The 24,966-nt window shown below is 37.3% G+C and overlaps 1 protein-coding gene across 3 annotated transcripts in view; it reads right to left on the bottom strand.

The window, feature by feature from the left end:
• The window catches only part of LDAH (lipid droplet associated hydrolase), a 98,344-nt gene that overhangs the window by 48,107 nt on the left and 25,271 nt on the right, over positions 1 to 24,966 (bottom strand). For all 3 annotated transcript variants that reach the window (XM_059942128.1, XM_059942127.1, XM_059942129.1), the window contains exon 4: positions 15,590 to 15,759. In XM_059942128.1, the coding sequence (XP_059798111.1) occupies positions 15,590 to 15,759 (170 nt within the window). The remainder of the gene's footprint in view (positions 1 to 15,589; positions 15,760 to 24,966) is intronic.

Below are 24,966 nucleotides of genomic sequence, written 5' to 3'. Positions count from 1 at the left end.
GAGCAACTGGGCCCGTGAGCCACAACTACTGAGCCTGCGCGTCTGGAGCCTGTGCTCCGCAACAAGAGAGGCCACGATAGTGAGAGGCCCACGCACCGCGATGAAGAGTGGCCCCTGCTTGCCGCAACTGGAGAAAGCCCCCACACAGAAACGAAGACCCAACACAGCCAAAAATAAATAAATAAATAAATAAAAATCTTTGACTTTAAAAAAAAAAAAGCAAAGGTAAATCCTCTCTGGAGGAAGACAGAAGCCTCATACTGTCTTAATAATTTTTCATATATAATGCCAGGTATTCAATTTAAAAAGAACCTTACCAAGCAGTGATGGTTTATTTTCTGTGTCAACTTGACTGGGCCATGGGATTAGCAGATATTTGGTCAAACATTATTCTGGGTGTGCCTGAGAGGATGTTTCGGATGAGATTGACATTTGAGTCAGTAGACCTAGTAAAGAAGACTGTCCTCCCCAGTGTTAGTGCGCCTCATCCAATCAGCTGAAGGTCTGAATAAAACCAAAAGGTTGAGGAAGAGAGAATTCCTTCTGCTGACTGCCTTTGAGCTGGGACACTGTTTTTTTTCCCTGCCTTTGGACTCCAACTGAAATACTGACTCTTCCTGGGTCTCGAGTTGGCCTGCTTTTGGACAAGAACTTACACCATCGACTCTCCTGGGTCTCCAGTTTACTGACTACAGATCTTGCCTTTGTCAGCCTCCATAACTGTGTTAGCCAATTCCTTATGGTTAGTCACTTTCTATGTATACACACATCCTATTGGTTCTGTTTCTCTGGAGAACCCTGACTAATATACAAACATACTGGGGGACAAGGCAACATGACCAAAAACAAAGAAGGAAAAAGCAGAAAAGAAATGTAACTACAAGAGGCTTAGACACTAGAATTATCAGTTATGATTTTCATTTATTTTTATTTCAAATATGTCACCTCTGAATTTTATTTTTTAAGAGTAAAATTGTACTTTAAAAAATTGTTGACAGTACAAAGGAGAATAAAGTCAGACATGAACTTCAAATTAACTGTGATTAATATGATCAAGAAATTAAATGACAAGGGCTTCTCTGGTGGCACAGTGGTTAAGAGTCTGCCTGCCAATGCAGAGGACATGGGTTCGAGCCCTGGTCCGGGAGGATCCCACATGTCGCGGAGCAGCTAAGCCCTTGTGCCACAACTACTGAGCCTGAGCTCTAGAGCCCGCGAGCCACAACTACTGAGCCCACGTGCCAGAACTACTGAAGCCCGTGCGCCTAGAGCCCGTGCTCCGCAACAAGAGAAGCCACTGCAGTGAGAAGCCCGCGCACCAGAGCAAAGAGTAGCTCCCGCTTGCCGCAACTAGAGAAAAGCCCATGCACAGCAACGAAGAGCAACGCAGCCAAAAATAAATTAATTAATTAATTTAAAAAAAAAAGAAATGATGAGATGTAGAATTTTAGGAAATGGTTAACTATAATAATAATAAAATGGAAATTCTATAAGCAAAAAATAGAATGAATGAAATGGGGAATTCAACAGATGGGTTTAAAAGGAGTTTATACACAGCTGAAGTGAGGGTTAGTGAACTGGAAAATAGGGCAGAATAACCAGATTGAAGCAGGGAGAGAAAAAAAGAGCTATTGTGTGAAAGTTACACCTTAATTTTAAAAAAGAAAAGCTCAAAGATCTAATAGGAGAATCAAATAAATATGCAATGCCTGTAATACAAGGTAGAATTTTGAGAAAAAGAGTTATAAAGGAAGGACAGTAAAAATAACTGGGAAGAATCAGGAAAGAGTTCACACAGAAGTTTGCACTGAGATGACTTGAAAAGGTGGATAGACGCCATCTGTTAGGTGGTGGCAGGAAAAACAGAAAGGAAGTGGGCAACAAGAAATAATAATAGTTAGGAGGAGTACCAGGTATGTACAGGGCAGGCGTAGGGACTGCGACCGAAGGGGACAAATTGAGGCCATCTCCCTCAGAGGACCTTGAGGAGAACTCCCCTGGCACCCAGATAATCAGAATCGTCCCTAAGATTTTATGAAATCACTTCTGAATCACTATCAATCAACATTTGTGTAATATTACTGAAGTCCTAGAACCTTTCTCCTCTGCAATAGGCACAAGAAACTCCTCAGCATTTTTCTGAAGGTAGTAGGTTATGAAAGAGGAAAAGGCTGAATCTCTAACACTCAGTTTGCCTTATACAGAAGCTCCCACAACTGTACTGGTGAGGAGATAAAATTATTTGTTGAAATGGAGTTTCTGGACTGTCTACAGACTTCATTCATGCATGTTTCCTCTGGTCTCTGTATGACTGATAATGGGAAATGATTTACTGTCTGTTTTCCTAGGAACAGGTTGTCAGAAATGACGCTGGCTTCAGTCTTTATCCGTTTGTCAATATACCTCCCTGATACCTGATAATCTGGCTTCTTCCCAACCAAATACAATTGGTCTGAACTGGCTCAGAATGTAAGATCTCAAAGCAACCACATTTCATTCTCGTGAAGCATCTTTCATTTAGTGCCTGCCAGGCTTTTTCCACTTCAGGGAATTTTTTGTGGCCTACATTGCATATTGTTCACAGATTTTCCATACTAGCAAGAAGGGAGGGTAAAACAGCCTCATGCACACAGGGTAACCATGTTAAAGAGTCTTTTCCTTCCTTAAAGATCATATTCATAGTTCTCATCTCCACAAACTGATAGGCCTGAAAAGAATCTTCTGGCTGGAATCAACAATAGCCACAAAAAAACAATTTCACAGAATTCTGCTCATCTGTTTCTACTTTCTTCTATGTTATCTCTTTTCTGACTGCTATGCTCCGTCCACCGAGGCTCTGAGAATCTGCTCTTCTGTGAACATCCAGTTCACTGGCTTAACAAGGTCTAAATGTAGCAAGGCACAAGCTGTATTTTTCAGACCTGTATCCATCCAACTGCTAGGGTACTCACAAAGACAACATCTCTGCCTTAGCATGGGCCACTCACTCACTCACACCCCAGACCCTCTTGAAGTCCTAGCCACTCTGAAACCTGTAGTCCAGTGAGATCTGAATAAGGTCTGCGTCACCCCAGCAGTACGATGAATGATGATGCTAATCCCAACCTGTGGTTTTGTTATCACATTCAAACAACGATCGTGAGGCAGGCCATCAAAATATGTACCTAGCGACAACCCAAATTATTCTGTGAAGGGGGGGAAGGCAGGGTTTATAAAAAATTGCAAGGAAGGAGAAAAGCCTCGCTAATTGAGTAGAGTAGGATGAGTTAAAAGGCTAGGACGGCTGCTACTGCCGAAGATGCTGCTACCGACCAAGGGCCACTGCTGGTCTCGGGGGTGGGTTTTCCTGCAGAGAAACCGTGAAGAGCTGACATTACATTATCCTTTTACTTTCCCCTTGTGATTGTTGTCTCTTGCTGTGTAACAAGTTACTGAAAACTTTATCTCTCCTGAACCAACTTTCTGTTATGAAGTCATAAAATCAAACTGCTTTTTAAAAAAGGAAAGGAAATACATAACCATTAAATCATTATAAAAATATATGCCATTAAAAGAAATTTTAAGGACAAAAAATAAATAGAAAAAAATCACTCCAAAACTCACCACTCAAACATAACCACTGTATTCATTTTGGTCATTTTATTTTCAAGCTTGTAAATGTATGTTTTCTTTGACATACAGCTGTACTCTATATTCTCTTTATATTTTAACATCCTTAATATTCTACAATTAACTTTCATGTATTACAATGTCTTTTGAAAATATAATTTTAATAGTTGCAAATTCCATATTCAAACTTTCCTTTAGAGTTGGACATTAGGATGTTTACAATTTTTTTGATACAATAAATAATGTTTGTACACAAATGTGTTCTTTATTTTTGAGATTAGTTTCTTAATATAGATTCCAAAGAAAAGAATTAGTAGGTTCAAAGGCTATGAACACTTTTTACAGGAACTATTTTTTTTCTGGTAACACATGATCATTGTAAAAGAGTAGAAACAACATAGAGTCTCCACCTCCTATACATACCCTTACCTCTAACCCCCAGAGATAACCACTGTAAGCCACCTGGTATTTACCTGTTCAGACTGTCTAAAAATACATAAAGAAGTATACGCATACAACACTGAACTTTTTCAGTTAATAGGCAGACATTATTAACTATTACCAGACACTAGTTTATTAAGCACTGTGTCATACATTGTGCTAAGTACACATTTTTTGATAGACTTTATTATCTAGCTCTTCTTCAGTGAACTATCTGTTCATGTCCTTTGCACCTTTATCTGAGAAGTTGCTCTTCTTTTTACTGATGTCCGCAAATTCTTTATAATAAGAAATTAACTTTTAGCCTAGTGGCTAAGAACATGGACTTTGGAGCCAAACAAATGTGGATTCAAATTCCAGCACAGCCTTATTAGTTGTCTACTTGAACAAGTTACTTCTGTCCTTCTAAGTCTCAGTTTCCTCACGCATAAAATGGGAAAAGAATAACCCCCTTCAAGAGGTGTTGAAAGAATAAGGTCCTTAAATTATAATTATAGTAATATAATAAATAATAATTATAGTAAAACAGTTAATAATAATTTAACCTTTAATTATGCTAAATATCTATAAGGGAATTAAGTATCTTAAATACACCCTAATAAATAATAGTGCAAAAATATCCCACATTTTCCTTTTTTTCTTATTAAATAAAAACAAAATTGAAAGGGGTATTGCATTATCCTCTCTGGTCTAAGCATGAAAACTCAAGGAACAAATTAATTACTTTTAAAATCATGAACTCTTACATCAAATTTCTTTGTAACAAATTAATCTCAGACCCACTGGTACCTTTCTTTAAACAATTTCACATTCTGTTTTAAGAGGCTACTTGTTGTTTTATAAAAGCAATTTGTGGTAAGTATGTTATGTCTCTCTGGATACTACAGCAATCCTCAAAGGCACATTTGCTTTTTTTTACTGCTTTTCCTACCTGCCTGAAATTTACAAATATATTAACTTTTATAATTGGAAAGAAAAGCCTCTAATTTAAAGAAAGATCTCACAAACCAATTGTAAAAAGACATTCTCGGGGAATTAAGAAAATCTGAATATGAACTGTATTAGATAATATCAAAGAATTACCATTAATTTTGCTAGGTGTGATAATGACATGGTAGTTATATAAGAAAAAGTCCTTTTTCAAAGATGCACAATAAAGTTTTTAAGGGTGAAATATTATGAGGGCTGTAATCTACCTGAAAGTATTTGAGGAAAAAAAAAAAAATGAGGTAAAGATAAAATATTAGTAGCTATGTTAATCTAGATAATGGGTGTCTGGAGATTCATTATACAATTATTTTTTTTTTTTTCTGTTTGAAACTTTTCATAATAAAAATTTTAAATGATCAATTAAAAAAGATGTCTCTTTTTCCTTTCCATTGATATTAGCTTAGATAGCTATATTCATGCTTCTGTCAAGATGGGTTGCAACTGAAGACATATACCTTAAACTGCTTAAACACCTCTCCCAGGCTATACCTAAGCTTCACCCTTACAAGCTGGGGCACCAGTGATCAGCTAAAAGTCCACTTCTGTCATCAGGAGAATATTCTCAAAATTTGTTACAATGCCACATACACAACTACTTCAGTGCCTAAACACACAAAAATACCGACACTGGAGTTTGCTGGAATGCAGAGGGCCCCTACGAAACTTAAGATTAAGAACTTGCCCATAAAAGAGCAGGGCTTAAATCAGCTTCCACTGACAGACCTCTGCTACCTTGCTGCTTAAATCTTGGATCTTAAGACTTCAAAGAAATGAGAATGAAATATATGGTCCCATCCCAGGCTTGAATTATGGAAATGAGAAAATACGTCTTGGTCGTGCTGTTTCCCTATATCAACATTTTACTCAAGGGGGCTCACTGTGCTTGTGGATAAGGTCATAGGTGCAAAGAGCTAGAGAACATGAAATATAGAAAAGAAGATCTTTCTTTTAGAGAACTTGATAAGTATTCCTCCTGCTTCCAAGGAATGATATGAGAAGGTAGAGATGACATGTATGGAAAGACCGAGGACAGATTTAATTGTCCGTAACATCTCAGAATATTCTACGTTCCAAGCTTTTGGAAAAAGTTCTAGTTCTCAAACTAGAGCATGCATCAGAATCACCTAGAGTACTTGTTAAAACACTGACTGGTGAGTCTCAGCCCTAGAGTTTAAGATTCTTAAGTCTGGGTGGGGCCCAATAATTTGTGTTTCGAACAAGATCCCAGGTGATGCTGATACTGGTTTGAGAACTACTGGCTCAGATATATGAATCAAATACCTTACATCATCAAGTATACTCTACTCACAACTACTCCTGGGCCAGGAAGAGGTGGTGCTAAAATATGTTTAGGCAGTAAATGTAAGGCTTTCTCTGGCTAGTAGCCACTTCACATCATTTGTCCTACCTGTCCCTTTAAACACATCTCACTAACTCCCAATATATACTGGACCTTTGAGAGCATGGGGGGAATTTTCCATATCTAACAGTCTATCACGGATACACATATATTAAAATGGCTCAATATTTAAATCTGAAAAGTGTTCAGAAATTCTCAGATGAAATGCATTAGATAAAGTACTAAGTATTAACATGCATGAAGAACGTTCTATTATAAACCACTGTTTTCATTTTCTTGCAGCTTTCCAAAAAATTAGCCCTTTGTGGTGAAATTTTCCATGCTTGGTTTCAGCCCAAAGGTGATTTTTTTTTTTTTTTTGCAAAGTTTGAGAAAAATATATTAAATAGTTTTTGAGTTATGAAAAATGAAAAAAGCCCACACAATTTTTCCACTTTCAAAGCAATTTCAGGATCTTTTTTTAATATGCAGATAACTAAAAAATGGCTGAAGTTGAAAAGTTGAAACTTTCCATGTGTCTAATTTTCAATAAGGTAGTCTGTGGGTAATTCAGAAAAGATAATGTGTGTGTGTGTACACATAAACAGATAACATATATATATTTAAATAAATGCATAAGTGATTAGAAAAATAGCATTTCATCATATTCAGTACGAACTTTCCTCAGAATAGGAGATGTGTTGTTTTCTGAAATGGAAAGTCTTTCACAAACCCAGAGTGGCTGTCGACTGCCTGACCCCTGTGGTTTTCACACACTGGGGTTCACTAACGGGTTATGCAGACACAACTGCAGACTATTGTGCACTGTGTTTGCAGAATCTTCCAGTTCCCTTCACATTCGAATCTTCCTTTTGTCCCAGCTCAATTCTAGGATTCTGATTCACTGTCTTCGGAGTTTAACTTCTGCCCTTGGTCCATACCTCACTACCAGCTCCCTTGATCTTCTATGCTCCAGACACTCAAGACATGTTCTCATTTCTCCCAATTCTCTCTGACCTCCCCCCGAAAGCATTCACCCACTAACTGCTAAAACCCTCCTTGTGTATTTGAAGACCTCAAATCTTAAAGAAATAACAGTAGAAAACTTAAGTTTAGGTTAAATAGGTTTTGATGGTTTGTCAAAGTAACTTGCTCTAATTATTTATAATCATAACCTTCCTAACTAACTCACCTGAAGGCTGATGATGGAAAAGTTAGAGAACAGAATAGAGAGTCCTAGTTCTGCCATTTACTAGCTAACTGACATATGGATAAGACACATAACTCCTTGGAACTTTGGTCTCATCTGTAAAATGGGAAAAAATTAGGTTGTTAAATAACCTTGTTACATATGAACATGTTTTGTAAATTTCAAATGCATGTATAACTGTTAGTAATGACAATAACCTCAATTTTTAACTGTTTCAGGTTTCTGGGCTCAAATGAAGAACCAAGTATAAGGCACCAAAACACTTTTGCAAGGATGTGAAGATTAAGAAAAATCCAATTTTCCTGGTTTTCAAGTGTGCAGGCTTAAAGGACAAAGAGAAGGAAATCTGCTCCGATAAACATTTCTATTCCTTTTTCATTTTCAGCATCTCTCTCTCTGCATGGGTTATTCCCCCCAGCATATGCTAAATTCTCTCCCAATTACAGGGAAAAGATGTTCCCTTGACCAGCTTCTTCCTTAAGTTATCTTCTTGTCTTCTCCCCTTCACTGGCCAATTCCTGGATCACCTAACTTCCTGCAAGCTCCTTCTCCCATTATTTCACTAAAAATGTTCTCTTCCAGACCATTAATGGCCTTTCGATTACCAATACCTGTTGGCAGACCTGGTTATGTGACTTGCTGTGTCCAATGCAGTATGAGGAGTGACAAATGTCACTTCTTCCAGGCAGAGGTTTTAGAATGCTGCATGTAGTTCACTATTTCCTTTTTATTCTCTGCCACGAGACTGGAATATTCCAGATAGAAGCTATTACATCAATCTGGATTCTGGACTAAGAGTGCATGGAGAGAACTACACAAGGGCAGCCCACCCTCAAAGGACTTGTATCACGAGCGATAAACAAATCTTTGTTGTTAAAAGCCACTAACACTGTGTTACCATGGCATAGTCTACTGCATCTTGACTAATCCACTAGTTGCAACCCACTGAAGTGAATACAGGACCCACTAATAGACTGCAGCCAACAGCGTGGAAAATTATTATACCTTTTGCCTTTTTCTCTGCTTCCTCCTCTTCATCCTCCTTTCCACCAAATAAAGTCACTCCCCTAATGTACATCTATGACCTGTTTCTTTTGTCTCTTAACAACTTCCCTGGGCAAATCCCATATATTGTCTTCATTATTTCTCATTTGGACTAGGAAACTTGCCTATCACTTGGTTGTTCACTTTTTACTCTATACTCTCTCTCCATTTTATTTTCCTTTTCAATGAGACATTAATTTACCCGATGAATGACTATTACTATCACAGATCCTTCAGGGGCTCCTTGCTGTCCAGAAAACAGAGTGCAAACTCTCTTGCCTTTCCACTCTATCAGCCTAGGTTCTGCTGTCCCACCGCTCCCTTCACACACACTGCGCTGCATCCAAATCCGACCACCTAATGCTCTCTTCATGTGCCCAGTGCTAAAGCCCATTTCTCTTCTCTTCATACATTTCCTACCTCTTAGAAGGCATAGCAACCCCCACCCCGCCCAAAAACCCCATCAAATTCTGTGTATAAATACTTCTAAATACTGACTCATCCTTCCTCTGTTCAAATACCAGCTCTTTAATGATGCTTTTTTTGATCTTCCCAGTTACAAGCCATCTCTCTTTTTAAAACACTCAGAGCCTCACGGTACTTCCTCATTTTGCCTTTGGCTTCTTATCAATTAATCTAGGGACAGGACTCTGACAACAGTTACTCTGACAAATGAATTATCTCCTATTCTCCCCCCACCTCCAGATTATCTTGACTGCTGAACACAACTTAGTGACGTCATATAAATGTTTCTCACAAGCATGTCTAACTTTGCAGATACGCAGGTTCATCAGAATAGTGTAAGTACACCACAGGCTCAATGATCTCATTACTTCCAGAATATTTGAATTTATTTTTTTCCTAATTTAGATGAGATGTACTCCTGATTCAACACATACATGATCTAACATACTATTTTGACTCTTTCGGTAAAGTTTTTCAAGCTTCTCAGCTGTACCTGTGGTGTGTTTTGAGTCTCTAAAATTCTGAGTATGTACAACACCACTGGGGATCCCAAAAGAAACAAAAGAAAGTTTTTTTTTATTGCTCTGAACAATAACAAAATCCATTTACTTAATTTTGTCAATTTTACTCTCGTATCTTCATTTAAGATGTGTTCATTCTTACTTGAGACAAAATTCTAACATGGTTATCTGTTTTCTCTATCTGCAGCAAATTAGTAGCAACAAAGTGTAAGTAGGGAAGAGAAATGGCACCTAACTCTAGGAGAGGAGATGGAAAAACTATAAAATAAACAGACATGAGAATTCTTTTTTAACGAAGCACTATCACCTAAGAAATTTCAGGACATAGGCAAAATCCCTTTAATTGTATTTTACTGTAGTATAATAACAGTATCAAAATGATGTCCTTGAATCATTAGGGAAAAATTCTTCCATAATCAACCTACATTGTTGAAGAAGGCAGATAAGTAAAAAATATATTTTAGACAAATTTTTACCCAACTGGATAAAATAGTCTGGGACTTAAAGGAGTCAGTTTAAGTAATCTGGAAATTTCATTTAGGGAGAAGATATTTTTGCCAACCAGACAGACAAAGGAAGGTCTATGTTATTGTGCATCTTCCCGAAGGAAGGCCAAATAACATAAAAAATTAAGTTTTGAAGGATATGATACCCCTGGAAGGGGAGGAAGTATTATCATTAAATGCCATATAAATTCTTAGAGGAAAATAATAGTTAAGTTACTTGAATTTCACTTCATGACTTAGTGCAGTGCCCAGTTAGGAACCGAGGGCTTTCACAACTACTGAAGCCCGTGCTCTGCAACGGAAGAAGCCACCGCAGTGAGAAGCCCGCGCACCGCAACGAAGAGTGGCCCCCACTCACCACAACTAGAGATGGCCCGTGCACAGCAACAAAGACCCAATGCAGCCTAAAGTAAATAAATTTATTAAAAAAAAAAAAAAAGAATTGAGCGCTTTCAACTCCCAACCTTGAACTTTATGCAATTTATTGGCAAAATCAGACGGAACATTTTAAACATACAGAGGATTGATGTTGAGGGAAAGAAGATTCTAGATAGTGGGGGTAAGATGATTACTTTTTTATTCCCATGTCACCCCATCTGCCCCAAATTGCTAGAACAGTATTCATGGGGTCTCCTACTCCTTGAGCTGCAATGTAATGAGTCACGTGGAGCTAGCTGTGAACACTCCAGGAACACGCCATACTATCTGGAGTCTCTGCCATCATCCAAAGGTTGAGAGAACCATCAGATATCTTTGTAGACTGCCTTTATATCCACAGCTAACATAACCGTACCCCACCCCTAGATTAAGACAGAGCCGAGGCTGGATCCTGGCAAGGCACTTTTCTCTCAGTTTCTACCTATAAAATTAAAGATGGGACTAGATTGTCTCTAAAAATCCTATGAATCTGAAATTGTGTTTATTATTTTAAGTCATGACAGTACTATTTAACAATCTTCCAATTATCTATTTTCTTAAGTTTCTTTTTTAAGTTCTTTATTCTGGACATTACTGTCACAATATATGAAGACTTTCTATAATTCTATGTTCCAAATTTGCTTAAAGAAACAAAATTTTTACTACCAGATTTTTAAGAGTCAATTATTTTCTTTAGCATATGAAAACATAGGTCAGACATTATGTCTAAAATATGCAGTAAGTCTCTTAAAATAATTTTAAGGCCAAAGTTTCCTATAATTAGCTACAAAAATATTATAAAGAATTAAACCAAAATAAAACCAAATAAACCAGCTACTAAACTACACATATGTCCTTAAAATCTTATAGGAGTCAAATATTCCAGTAAAAATAACAGAGAGATGGAAACACAAGTTTCTTATTATCACACTTCATATGTTGTAAAACATAACAGCTAACTTATTTTTGGCAAAATGATTAGGGATTGCAACACTCTGGCTAATACAAACTTATTTGATTGTCAAATGCATCTTAGATGGAGTGTGTCGTGCTAACTTCAGGCATGCAGGCGCTGTGCCATCTTAGAGTAGCCCAGAGACACTGAAATTTCAACACTTCAGCTGGGGTCACACCACCAATATTAACTGGGCCAGGTGTTTAAGCGGGGCAGGGCGGGGGTGGACTTCAATAATGTAGTTAACTGAAACCAGATAAAGCTTTTGAATAATAAAAAAATCATACAGATGTTCGCCCTCCTCCCCGGGTAACCTTTGTGGACAATTTATTGCATGCGTTATTTTCTACAGTACACCCTTTATAAGAAAACACACTTTCTCATGTCTCTCTGAAAACTCTATGATCACAGTATGACTTATGTCTTCACAATTAGACTAGGTTAAGCTCATGTTTCATCTGCCTTTTTCCTTTTCACCACTATTCCTGCAAAGGTAAGAACACCTGAAAGCAGAGCCTTAATTAGAAAGTTATAGAGCTGAGGAAGCTATAAGAAGCTACATTAACCTTAAGACGCATTGTACTTCTTTCCCAACAGACACTGTGAACGCAAGCCAAAAAAGAGAGATGGGTTCAAAACAAATGTGTTGAACAACTGTTTTCAAATATGCATAAGAGAAATTATACATTACATGCAGAATGGATGTGGTGCAAACAAACAAAAACCAAAAGGAAAGATCTCTGATTAAGTTAACAAACTGAAGGACTCAGAAATGGTTACTTTCTTCCCTATGTTTAGAGTAGTGTATTTGTCAGGGTTCTCAAGAGAAACAGACTATATATATGGATATAGATAAAAGAACAGTTACTATAGTAATTGGCTCACACAATTATAGAGGCCAAGAAGTCCCACACAACATGCCATCTGCAAGATGGGAACCAGGAAAGCCAGTTGTATAATTCAGTCCGAGTTCGAAGACCTGAGAACCAGGGGAACAGATGATGCCGAGGGCTTGAGAACCTGGAACTCCACTGTCACAGGGCATGAAAAGATGGCTGACTCAGCTCAAGAAGAGAGAAAGAATTTGCCCTTCTTGGGAATTTTTGTTCTATTTGAGCCGTCAACAGATTGGATGATGCCCACCCACAATGGTGAGGGCAGATCTTTTTTACTCAGTCCAATTCAAATGCTAATTTCCTCCAGAAAAGTCCTCACAGACACACTCAGAAATGTTTTACCAGCTATCTGAGTATCCCTTAGCCCAATCAACTTGACATGTAAAATTAACCACCAAAAATAATAATGTTATTATTATTGCAAACATGCAAGTACTCTTTTTAAAACACCTGGAACAACTAATAGCCAAAAATTATATGTCATATCAGTTTGCAACATTTTATTTGACAGGACCAAGTTACTTCCTACACCAGGAAATAAATCCAGTATTTTAATTTATATATTGATATACACCTATATATCTACATGCTTGATGGTACATCACACAAGTGAAATCCTAACTGTAGTTAGTGGTGGGGTAGGCAGCCTCTGTCATGGTCCCCAGTGATCCTCACCTCCTAATATTCATGCTCTAGTGTAATCCCCTCCCCTTTAGTTTGGGCTGGACCTAGTGATTTGTTTCTAACAAAGAGAATACTGTAAAAGTAATGAGATATCATTTCTGTAATTGGGTTACAGTCTGTGACTTCCATCTTGCCAGCAGACTCTTTCTCTGGCTCTTCTCCCAGACTTGCTCTCATGGGGCGAGTTAGAAAGGCCCACATTCTAAGGAACTGAGGGTGGCCTCCACCCAACTGCCAGTGATGAACCAAGGCCCTCCGACCAACAACCCTTGAGGGAGTGAATTGAGGCAGATCCTCCTCAATTCAGATCTTCACATGAGACCACAGCCCTGAAAGACACTTTGATTACGGTCTTGTGAGATACCCTGAACCACAGAACCTAGCTAAGTTGTGACCAGTCCCAGGTCCACAGAAACTGTGAGAGGATAAATGTGTATTGTTCTATGCTGTTAAGTTTTGAGGTCACTTGTTACACAGCTGTAGATCACTAACACAGTAGTTAACCTAATTACTGAGCCACTGCTTCCAGTCATCTCCATTATAATAATAATAGCTAACACTTACATGGAACTTTTAAGTTCTAGGCACCATTCTTAATTCTTTATATAATTCCTCACAAAAATCCTTTGAAGAACATACTACTATCCCCCTTTTACAGATGAGGAAACAAAGGTACAGAGACTCAATAACTTGCCCAAGGTCACCAAGACAAAATATGACAGCAAGTATTTGAACGCAGGTGTCTTGTTTCTAGAGTGAGGACTTGTGGCAACTGTGCAAAGAGAACTGCTAAGGGCTAAGACTGGACACTATGGAAACAGTAACCTCATAACATGGTACCAGAGGAGCTTTAGAGGCACAACAGAGATTAGAAGCCATGCAAAATGCTAAAAACAAAAGGAAAGCCCGTTTTCTGATTAAGATGCCTTATCTAGGGGGAAAAAAACCAGGGTAGAAGCAATAATATAGTGAATGGAATGCAATCTAGAACTTATTGAATTCACACTTAGAAATGAAAAATATACTTTCTGATACCCAGTGTAAGAAATTAACAGCCTCCATTTGGTATTAAAAACCACACCCAAGGAGGCTATAGTTGTACTTTTCCCAAAGACAATTAATTATAAGTAAGAAGTAAGTGTGTCAAGCTGGTGGGAAAAGAAGCAAACTCCTAGTGAGCTCCAAGACTCCACTGAAGATATTTTACCACATGGAGTGAGAAAAGTCAATATCCTAGGATAGGGAGATTCCAGGAAGGAATCACTTCCTATCTTGTATTCAGATTACCAGGTTAAATAGCACTCCTTCATGATCTCACACACCCTCTATTTACATAAGAAGTAGGTATCACACCTATGGGTTAGTCTGTGTCCTCCCTTAGACTTCAGGTTCTCTTACCTCAAAGACTATTTTATTCACTGGGATGTCTTCAAAACACAGCACAAGGCCTGATACATGGCAAGTGCTTAATATAAGTTTGTTGAATGAAGAAATAATTTATGTTGTGAATCACATTCATTTAATGGGTCATTTCAATGGTATATGTCAGTGAAAGTATGAGGTTTGGTTTTGTTTTGAAGTGTTGTATAGTTCACTAGCTTTCCTGGCACTTTAAATAGGTCTTTATATCTCCAGTGTCTCACTTAATATCTGGCACATAGTGGCACCCAGTAAGTATTTGTGAATGAATGAATGAATGAATAAATGAGTGTCTCAAAAAGGCTGCCAAGCTATAGAACAGATAAGGATTCAGACTTATGACTAAATAAAGATTTAATGTTCCTTAAGAATAACTGTTTGCCTATCAACAATGGTGATAATAATAATTTTTCTTCCTTTTGAGAGGAGGCATGAATATTTGCATAATACTCTCCCTAGACAAGATTATTGCCTCAGCCCTAGTTGGTGACTGCTTTTAAATATTCCTTTACAGGGACTTCCCTGCTGGCCCAGTGGTTGAGAATCCATCTTGCAATGCAGGGGACACTGGTTTGATCCCTAATCAGGGAGCTAAGAGCCCACATGCTGCGGAGCAACTAAGCCCACGTGCCACAACTAGAGAGAAGCCCACACACTGCAACGAAGAGCCTGCATGCTGCAACTAAGACCCAATACAGCCAAAAAATAAATAAATATTTAAAAAGACATATTCCTTTACCAAAGACAGCAAGTTGTATGTAACTTAAGAACTCCAGATAACCCTAGATTAAAAAGCATTTGTTCAAATAAAATACTGTAAATTAACTATACTTCAATTTAAAAAGAAGAGGCATTTATTCAGAAAATTCCTACCTCCTTCAGCGTTATTTTTTGAAATATTATGGGAAATGTATGAACATACACTCACACAGGCCCACAGTAATACAGAGATAAGGATAAAGGCAGCTGCCAAGTATCCCTCTCTGTGTTTTATTTATCAATTCAGTACGAGACAAAAAAGCAAAGGAAATCTGAGAGGATTTGTGCGAGTGCACAATCAAGCACCGACAGTCACCTCCTGAGGCGTACTTACCGGGAGCTCAGGGGCACGCTTCAGAACCTGAAGGGAGAAATAGCAGCCTATGGAATGGCCAATGACCACAAGTTTCATTTCCTTTGGCACATGAGTTCTCAGGAAAGCTAGTTTGTGTTCTACTTGACCACGGAGTCCATAGATGTCCTTAATTTCTTGAGCATTTGGATCTAAAAGAAAAAATATAAGTTATGTATTCATTCAGTAAGTGAAAGCAATCACTTCACTGGGGAAAATATCTAAAAAAAAAAAACCAATAACAATAGCAGTAGTTATCATTTATTGAAAGCCTACCATGTGCAAGCCACAGTGTTGGCACTTTATTTAAAGTATATCTACCAATCTTCACAACAACCCTGGAAGGGAAGTATTCCTATCTTCATTTTATAGATGAAAATCCCAAAGCTCACTGACGTTAGGTGATAGATTGGCAGTTACATACCTGTTAAGTGGGACGGGTGAGATTCAAACCCAGGTGTCTGTCCTCAAAGCCCATGAACTCTCAACTACTCCATGAACTACTACAGTTTAGGCTACTGGTTCTCAAACTTGAGTATGCATCAGAATTCTCTGTAAGGCTTGTTAAAACACTCATTGCTAGGCCTCACCATCAGAGTCTCTGATCCAGTGGGTCTGGGCTAGAGCCCGAAAATTTGCATTTCTAAGTTTCCAGAAGATGCTGATATTGCTGGTCCCAGGACCACACATTGTCAACCACTGGTTAGGCTAAGTTACATGATTAATATATAACCAAGAAAATCCATGACACTGCTTCATTATTTTAGATAATCTTTGTTTAAAGAAGTCAAGACTAAAAGGCATAAGTAGGAATGTTTTAAACTGTTCCTTTTAACCAGCACAGTCCTGACCTGAAATATCCTTTCTTCCTTTCACAAATGAACGTCTTTAAGATTCTTCAAGATCTACTCAAAACTTTATCTAGCTAATCTTCAAGAAAAATAAATGAGCCTTCCTTTGTGTTTAACTGGTATTCACTTCTTATTATAGCATTTTATCATACTTGTATAACTGTCTGTTTCCTCCCTTCGACTGCGAGCTCCTTGAAGGCAAGGTCCATCTTTCATTTCTGTGTCCTCTGTGACTAGCACCCAGTAAATATTATTGTTGATTGAAAATATGAAATGACTAGACAATCTGAGGATGCTGCCAGCTCTAATATTCTATGAGCAGAGAAAACTTCAGTAGGCTTTCCCTATGAACATATATACAACCCCAATGACAGGGTGTAATATTTCAAGATATCACAAGGTAGTCAATTGTCTTCTGAAATTGGAATCATTGGAACACTAAATTTCTTACCTTCATGACTCCTGCAAGGTACTGATGCAAACTATAATAAAGGTACCCAAAACTCATTACGAAGAACTGCTCTTCAGTTTTATCTGTACATGCTGGTTTTCTTCCTTCAGTGCTCAGCTCCCCCTTGTTAATCTGGCTAACTCCTCTTTATCCTTCAAACTCTCAACAAGTGTTACCTCCTCTGAGAAGTCTTTTTATGATTCAGTAGATGAGGAGTAAAGTAGCCTTCCTTTCAGTTTCCACCACATCCCATGTTTGTCTCACCACACTACTCCTAATTTACTTCTGTACTTCCTGTCTTGCTTATCTCTTTCTCCAATGCCTGGCATACAGTTATTGAAGCGCTTTTTATTGAATTAATGAGGCTTAGTTCCCCATTTCAGTGGTACTACTGAAACAGGAGATTTCCCAGGTGACACATGTTCTGCTTTAACCCTTCTTCCCAGGTGAGCCTAGAATTCATTCTCTATTTAACAAGGAAGTTCCCCATAAAACAGAATTGGGAAGAGACAGAATCTGGAAATTTGATTTTCGTAGGGCCTCTGACGGCTCCAAATCCAAGTTTTTATTTATTTAATATTCTATTTAAGTTTGAGTTGTTTATACTCCACTTCTCTCATATACCTTCTCTGATCACTCCACCCAGGAGTCATCATATTGTTCTGATACCCCAAAACAAATACCTATAATATTTGCAACCCAAGTTCTTTATTTTTCAAAATATACAGCTTTTGAAAATGTTGAAGTCTTCCTTTCATTGGTACAGTATGGTGTATTACAAAGATCAAGGGCGTTGGAGACAAGATAAATCTGGTTCTGACTCCCAGCTAAGCACCTTACTATGTGACTCCGTGCAAATACTTTGACCTCTGGCTTCAGTCTCCTCATATATAAAACAGAGATAGTAATTCTAGCCTCCGAGGAATGTTGCTTGCATAACACTTTAAAGCACATAGGAAGTGTCTGGCATAAACTATTTGAGAAATGAAACTTATGATTGCTATCATTTCAATTCCTGTCATTTAAGGCCTCCCTCAAATACACATTTATATGGTTAGAGCAAAGACAAAGAAAATGAGCTAAATATAATAAACATTTAAAAACTTCATTGATTCTAGAAATAAGGTCCTAAAACATATTTCAGATGAACTTTAATGACCATTATCATTCAAATCATTACCGAAGTGAATATTTCAGAGGTAAGTCTGGCTTTACCTCTGGGAATTGCTCAGTAGATTTCCAAGATAAACACACTACTTAGTGTTTTCTGAAGTAATGAGATTAATGGGGAAAGTACTTTCTATAAATAAATAATCAATGATAGAAAATTTCAATGTGCTCTCTGGATATTATTTTACTAGCAAAAACTAAAAGCTAAAAGAATATCTATATACTGGACTGTATACTCTATACTTTCTCTCCTGTTATGATTTTAATATACTCTGAAAAAATTCTAGGAATCATTTACTTACTCTCCATAAAAATATTGTAAAAAATCACATTCAATTGTATTACAATCAGAATGATAATATGGAAATGATTTATACCGTTCTTTTTATAGGGAAAATGTACTCCAAGTTACGATCAACTAAGTATATTTGGAAAGTAAACTGTTTCTAAACTGAAAACTGCCTGAATTGATAGATGGCAATCCAATTCATCAGTTCTTTATCAATATATGGTCCTGAATATAGTACTGACAATTGCCTTTTAGAACCTGAGCCTGTTTCTTAGACCCATCTCAATGGAATTCACTTCATAGATCATTTACTGATTCTGGAGTTTATTTCAAAAGGTATGTATAATCTGTTCCTAAGTAGTTCTTTGGGGAATTAAGTAATATCAGTACTTCACATTTACTTTTCATCTAGTTGTTCAAACTGATTGATCCAGTTATTAAAATTCTGTCAATTCTGGATCAAAATATCATGCATCCCTTATAGCTTCAGGACACAGGTAAATCTGATAACTATTATCTTCTTCCATTTCTCATGAACTAAACTGACTGCTCTGACAGAAAACAGTGACTAATTGGCCCATGATAATATTGAAAACACAGATATAAATACAATATACTCCCTTGCCTTCAAGGAGCTCACAGTCTAATAAGAGGAAACAGAAGTAGATAAAAACATTATTACAAAACACTGAAGTAAGTATAGCTCAAGCATTTCCTTGAGAAATTAAGAGGGTTTTATTGGATCAAAATAGAAAGGTAATGCCCCTTTGAATTCATAAAAAGTACTATGCCTTTCTCCAAATAAACCAAGAGAGATACCTGGAAAATACTATTTACTACATGCACATTACTATAACTGTGTAATTTTAACTACACATTTGAATACTGTCACAATGGTCTAAATTTAACAACACATATTTTAACAACGCACCCACATATATGTTTATCTAGATACACATTGAATATAAATGCATAAGTTTTACTATACATTGTCACACAAACAGTATTTACAAGTCGCCAATGACCACAGAGCCAACAAGACCAAAGATTAGTGCCACATGAGCCTTCTGCTAGGACTGAGTCTGCAGACAGAAACTCTCTAAATCTTACACCAGAATTTTCTCAACTAGTGAAGTCTTCCATCCTGCTCCCATCATTACTCCAAAGCTATACCTTAATAATAACTTTAATTATACAACTTACACGTGGAGATTAAAAGGCTAAAAATAGCACTTCCTATTTTAAAGAATGCTTTGAGCAAGACGAATATACAGTTTACTCTTTAGGTCAAGCTTTAAAAAACACACAAAACAATATCATGTATTGTTTAGCATTACATATACATAACTAAAAAAGAGAAATGAAATTTACTCTAAATTCATGATACTAGAACATAAAGGCATACAAGTGTGAGGTGTAATTTTGGACCCTGCGATGAGTACTGTGCCTGTTTGTGGTTATGAGAGAGATGGAACAAATAAGGTTAGAAAGGAAGGTTGAGACTAGATCAAGTAGGACCCTGAACATCACTAAGGAGTTCTGGACTCCACTGTGTGAGCAGTGAGAAGATGCCCAAGGATCTCAAAGGGAGGGACAACGATCCGGTCTGTGTTACAGGACATCAGCTATAATGCTTTTCTCCCTCCTCTTGTCTGCTTCTTACTTCTGTCTTCCCTGAGAATCTAACAGTTTGCTCGATTCTTAACTCTTCTTCTTGCTTTACCCTTTGGTTTTCTGCTTCTTCCCACCTACTGAGACACTTACTTGTTTATTTCTAGTGACTGAGAGCCCTGAGACTTGACTAACCGTCCCTGCCTCGGGAGAATCTAGTCATTCCCTGTAGCCGCCATGTTCTTCTGCCAATCAGAGTCCTGGCAAGAGAAAGCCCTACTGGTTTTTCTCTTTCTTTCAGTTTTGGGTACTAGAGTGGGAGCGGTTTAATGATTCTCGGGATAAACATGACGCAAATTCATCATTAGTTGAAAGACTATGTAACTTTTTTAGGTAATGTTTTACCAGTTGAAACTAAACCGCTATGATTTCCAGCTTTTCTGTTACACGTTTGGAACAAATGACAAAATAGTTGATAATGAATCTGCCATCAAGTAAGCTGACTCCATAGTAAATCAAAGCCAGAGAGAGTTTCTACTTCTAATTCCTCAAATTTTCTTTTCACACTTTTTTTTTCCTGAGTCACCTCCTTCTGACACTGGTGAACATCTGTTCTCCCAATTATACCCAATTTATGATTGTGATAATGTGGTGCAACTAGAATATTATTTCCAACTGTTCATAATTTTAACATGTGCTAATATGAAGCAAAACGTACTTTCAACATTTGATGTGTGGTTATAGCTTATGTCTTTTCTCTCAATGATTACATATTTTTCACACCAGATTTTGCATGTCAGAAAACCTGTACTTTAGAACAATAATCTTGGATGATGAATAATATATCTGTCCTGCCTATCCATTTCAGTCTACTGTAGCATGCATTTATAAACATAACCTCCAATTTGTAAAACAGATGAAGGCAGAACTGTTCTGGTTGAATAGGGGGGACTAGTGAAGCTCAGAGCCCCATGTGCCCTTTATAGAACTTTTGGGCTACTCACAACACAGATGGAAAGTCACTAAAAGGCAGCATTTTCATTTCTTTGTATACTTCTGTAGCACCACACATAATAATCTAGTAGGTTGTCGATAAATCCTTGATGATGGATGAGTTGCCCTTTCACCCCCCTCTAGAAACCACAGCTTCCTTTGGCCCTGTGGTGGCCCTTTGGGCTAATGCCTCTAGATGGCACTGTTCTCATTAGTAGCAAAGGACCCAGGCTCTAATTACTAAGTCATTAACTCAACAGCACACAAGCAGCCTAAGCAATAAGCATACTCGAAATAAAGTTATAAATAATATGTCAATTTAAAACAAGAATTAAAGACATTTCTCAGAAATTCAGACACAATAGATACTTTCCGCTGGTTTTCCCCACCAGTGTTTACTGGTGAAGATCTACAGCAGGGCTTCTGAAAATGTGGTACCAGGACCAGCAGCATCAATATTACTTAGGAACTTGTTAGAAATGCAAATTCTCAGGTCCTACCCCACTTGTAGTGAATCAACAACTCAGGAGGTAGCATCCAGTAATTTGTGTTTCAATAAATCCTCCAGGTGATTCTGATGCCAGCCAAAGTTTGAGAACCCCTGATGTAGGGTTACTCTTTTGAGTCTATTTTCAACTTTCAAAGTTGCTACTCATGTTCTGCTCAACGTTTGTTTTGTCTTCAAGTATGACTTAAGGGCTTACTGTGATAACTGAGGTGGATGTTGCTTTCATTAGGTAATTCAATATATAGCTTCTATTATGATGACCGTTCTCACTGAGGTAAGAATATAGGAATAAGACATGTTCGCTAATCATCACTAAGTTTGAGCACCATGAAAGAAGAGGTATTATCCTTCATGAGTGCTATGAGGTATTTCCACTACTTCCTAGCTCCTCCTGTCCTTGGTTATCTCTTCTCTTGCCAGAGTTAAGATAATAGGCCAGCAAAACTGGTAGCTTTTCGAGATTTAGCATGTTAAACAAGCCTGTTTTCTAAGAATTCTTTTAACACCTCTGTTTTCCAATACCACGTAAGATAGCCAAAGCACATTCTAAGCAGACGTACAAATTTCCTGACAGAGGAAAAACTGTGGTATTAAAACCCCCAAATTTCTTTGGGTATATATGAAGAAATAACTCAATAAATATGTATCTTTTAAACTATTTCAAGGTAAAGCAAGTATATACTATACATTTGATTCACATTCAGCCACATTTCTGTGATAGCTGTTGAAATAGATGTTTTTAATCAAGGCAATAAAATCTGTATATCCGGTTTCACTTCACAAAATCTCTCACTGCTAGGTAATCAATAGTTGCTTGCCTTTCAAAGCATACCCTAGGCTTTAAGAGAAGTGTAAAAGGCTCGAAAGTAAATTGCATTCACAGAGGAACACACACACACATACACGTAAACAGATAGAAAAAGACACTATGAAAAGAGGCACTTTGAGGTATTTAGGCAAGCATTTGCCATGAGTTGCATAGTTTCATCTACACCCCACTTATCCTGTCCCCCTTACAAGACATGGCAGGAAAAGGGTGACAGACCAGGGTACAATCTGTGACCGTGGAAGGGCTAATCACTAGCACTTTGCACCAGCCACCTGAGATGACCTACCACAGGACTAGAGCACTGACCTCAGGGTCAGAAGTGTTGGCTTCCTGTCTGCGTTCTACCACTCACCAGCACAAGGTCATTTAGCCCTGTTGGACCTTACTTTCCTTCCTTGAAAAATAAGGGTTCAAGATGGAATTTAATGTAAATACGTTTTTTTTTTAGGTTGATTGTTTTAATTAAAATATAGTTGATTTACAAAATTATATTAGTTTCAGGTGTACAACACAGTGATTCAACATTTATATAATAGATTATACTCCATTTAAAAGTATTATAAAATATTGGCTACATTCCTCGTGCTGTACAGTATATTCCTGTATCTTATTTATTTTATATACGGTGGTTTGTACCTCTTAACCCCCTGCCTCTGTGTTGCCCCTCCCCCATTCCTCTTCCCACTGGTAAGCACTAGTTTGTTCTCTATATCTATGAGTCTGTTTCTGTTTTGTTATATTCATTCATTTTACTTTCTGGATTCCACATATAAGTGATAACATACAGTACTTGTCTTTCTCTGTTTTGTTATATTCATTCATTTTACTTTCTGGATTCCACATATAAGTGATAACATACAGTACTTGTCTTTCTCTGTCTGACTTATTTCACTAAGCATAATACACTCCAGGTCCATTCATGTTGCTGCAAATGGCAATATTTCATTCTTTTTATGGGCGAGTAAAACACAGTGTGTGTGTGTATACACACACACATCACATCATCTTTATCCATTCATCTGCTGAAGGACACTTAGGTTGCTTCCATTACCTTGGCTATTGTAAATAGTGCTGCTATGAACATTGGGATGCATATCTCTTTTCTAATTAGTGTTTTCACTTTCTTTGGTTATATACCCAGGAGTGTAATTGCTGGATCATATGGTAGATACTTTTAGCTCTAAGATCCTATAATCCTTTTCCTTTCTTTAAAACCTTTTTTTAAAAGTGGAAATTTTGAAACATACACAAAAGTCCAGAGAATAATATAATAGACCCCCATGTACCCATGGTCCAGCTTCAAAAATTATTTTCCTTTTTCTTTCCAGCTTTACTAAAGTATGACTGCCAAATAAAATCTGTATATATTTAGGTTGTACAACATGCTTGTTTTTAAAGGTGTACAAGGTGATGACTTAATATACATATACACTGTGAAATGACTACCACAGTCAGGTTGAGTAACACATCCATCACCTCATGTACTGAGTGTAAGTGCCTGACATTAAGCTTTTGAGTGATGAGACATCCACTTTGAATAAACATATTGCCAGCTGTAATGACCCAGCTACTAGCAAAACAACCAGATAAGGAACTAGGCCACCCCCACCCATGAAGGCTTTCCCTTTCAGAAAGCTTTGGGTAACCTAGATAACTGCTCAAGTGACCTTTTCTCCAAGACTTGTTAACTTCTGTCTTTTTGAGAATAGCCATCCTAACAGGTGTGAGGTGATAATATCATCGTGGTCTTGATTTGCATTTCCTTGATGACTGATGATGTTGAGCATTTTTCATATACCAGTTGGCTATTTGTATGTCTTCTCTGGAAAAATCTGCCCATTTTAAAAATCAGGCTATTAAGTGTTTTTGCTACTGAGTTGTATTAGTTCCTTATATATTTTGGAAATTCTCCTTATCAGATATATGGTTTGCAAATATTTTCTCCCATTTTATAGGCTGCCTTTTCATTTGGTTGCCTGTTTCCTTTGCTGTACAGACGCTTTTTAGTTTGATAAAGTCCCAACTGTTTATTTTTGCCTTTGTTACTTGTGCTTTTGGTGTCAAATCCAAAAAAATCATTGCCAAGACCAATGTCAAGGAGTTTTTCTCCTACATTTTCTTCTAGGAGTTTAATGGTTTCAGGTCCTAAATTTAAGTATTTAATCCATTTTGAGTTAATTTTTGTGTATGGTTTAAGTTAAGGGTTCAATTTCATTCTTTTGCATGTGGATATCCAGTTTTCCCAATACCATTTATTGAAGATACTATCCTTTCCCCATTGTGTATTCTTGGTGCCCTTGTCAAAGATTAGCTGACCCTATATTTGTGGGTTTATTTCTGGGCTCTCTATTCTGATCCACTGGTCTGTTTTTATGCCACTACCATACAGTTTTGATTACTAGCTTTGTAATATAGTTTGAAATCAGGAATTGTAATAACTTCACCTTTGAACCTTAACTTCAATCTTCTTCCTCAAGATTATTTCGGCTATTTGATATCTTTTGTGGCTTCATACAAATTTTAGGATTTTTTTTCTATTTCTGTGAAAAAATGCAGCTGTAATTTTTGTAGGAATTTATATAGGGATTGCACTTAATCTGTAAATTTATAATTCTAAATAGAAGATAATTAGGGAAATAAAAAAGATAAAGTAGGTG

The sequence above is a fragment of the Balaenoptera ricei genome, chromosome 13, assembly GCF_028023285.1.
Source record: "Balaenoptera ricei isolate mBalRic1 chromosome 13, mBalRic1.hap2, whole genome shotgun sequence".
In the NCBI taxonomy this organism is placed as follows: domain Eukaryota; kingdom Metazoa; phylum Chordata; class Mammalia; order Artiodactyla; family Balaenopteridae; genus Balaenoptera; species Balaenoptera ricei.
This window is presented reverse-complemented; position numbering and strand designations above follow the sequence as displayed.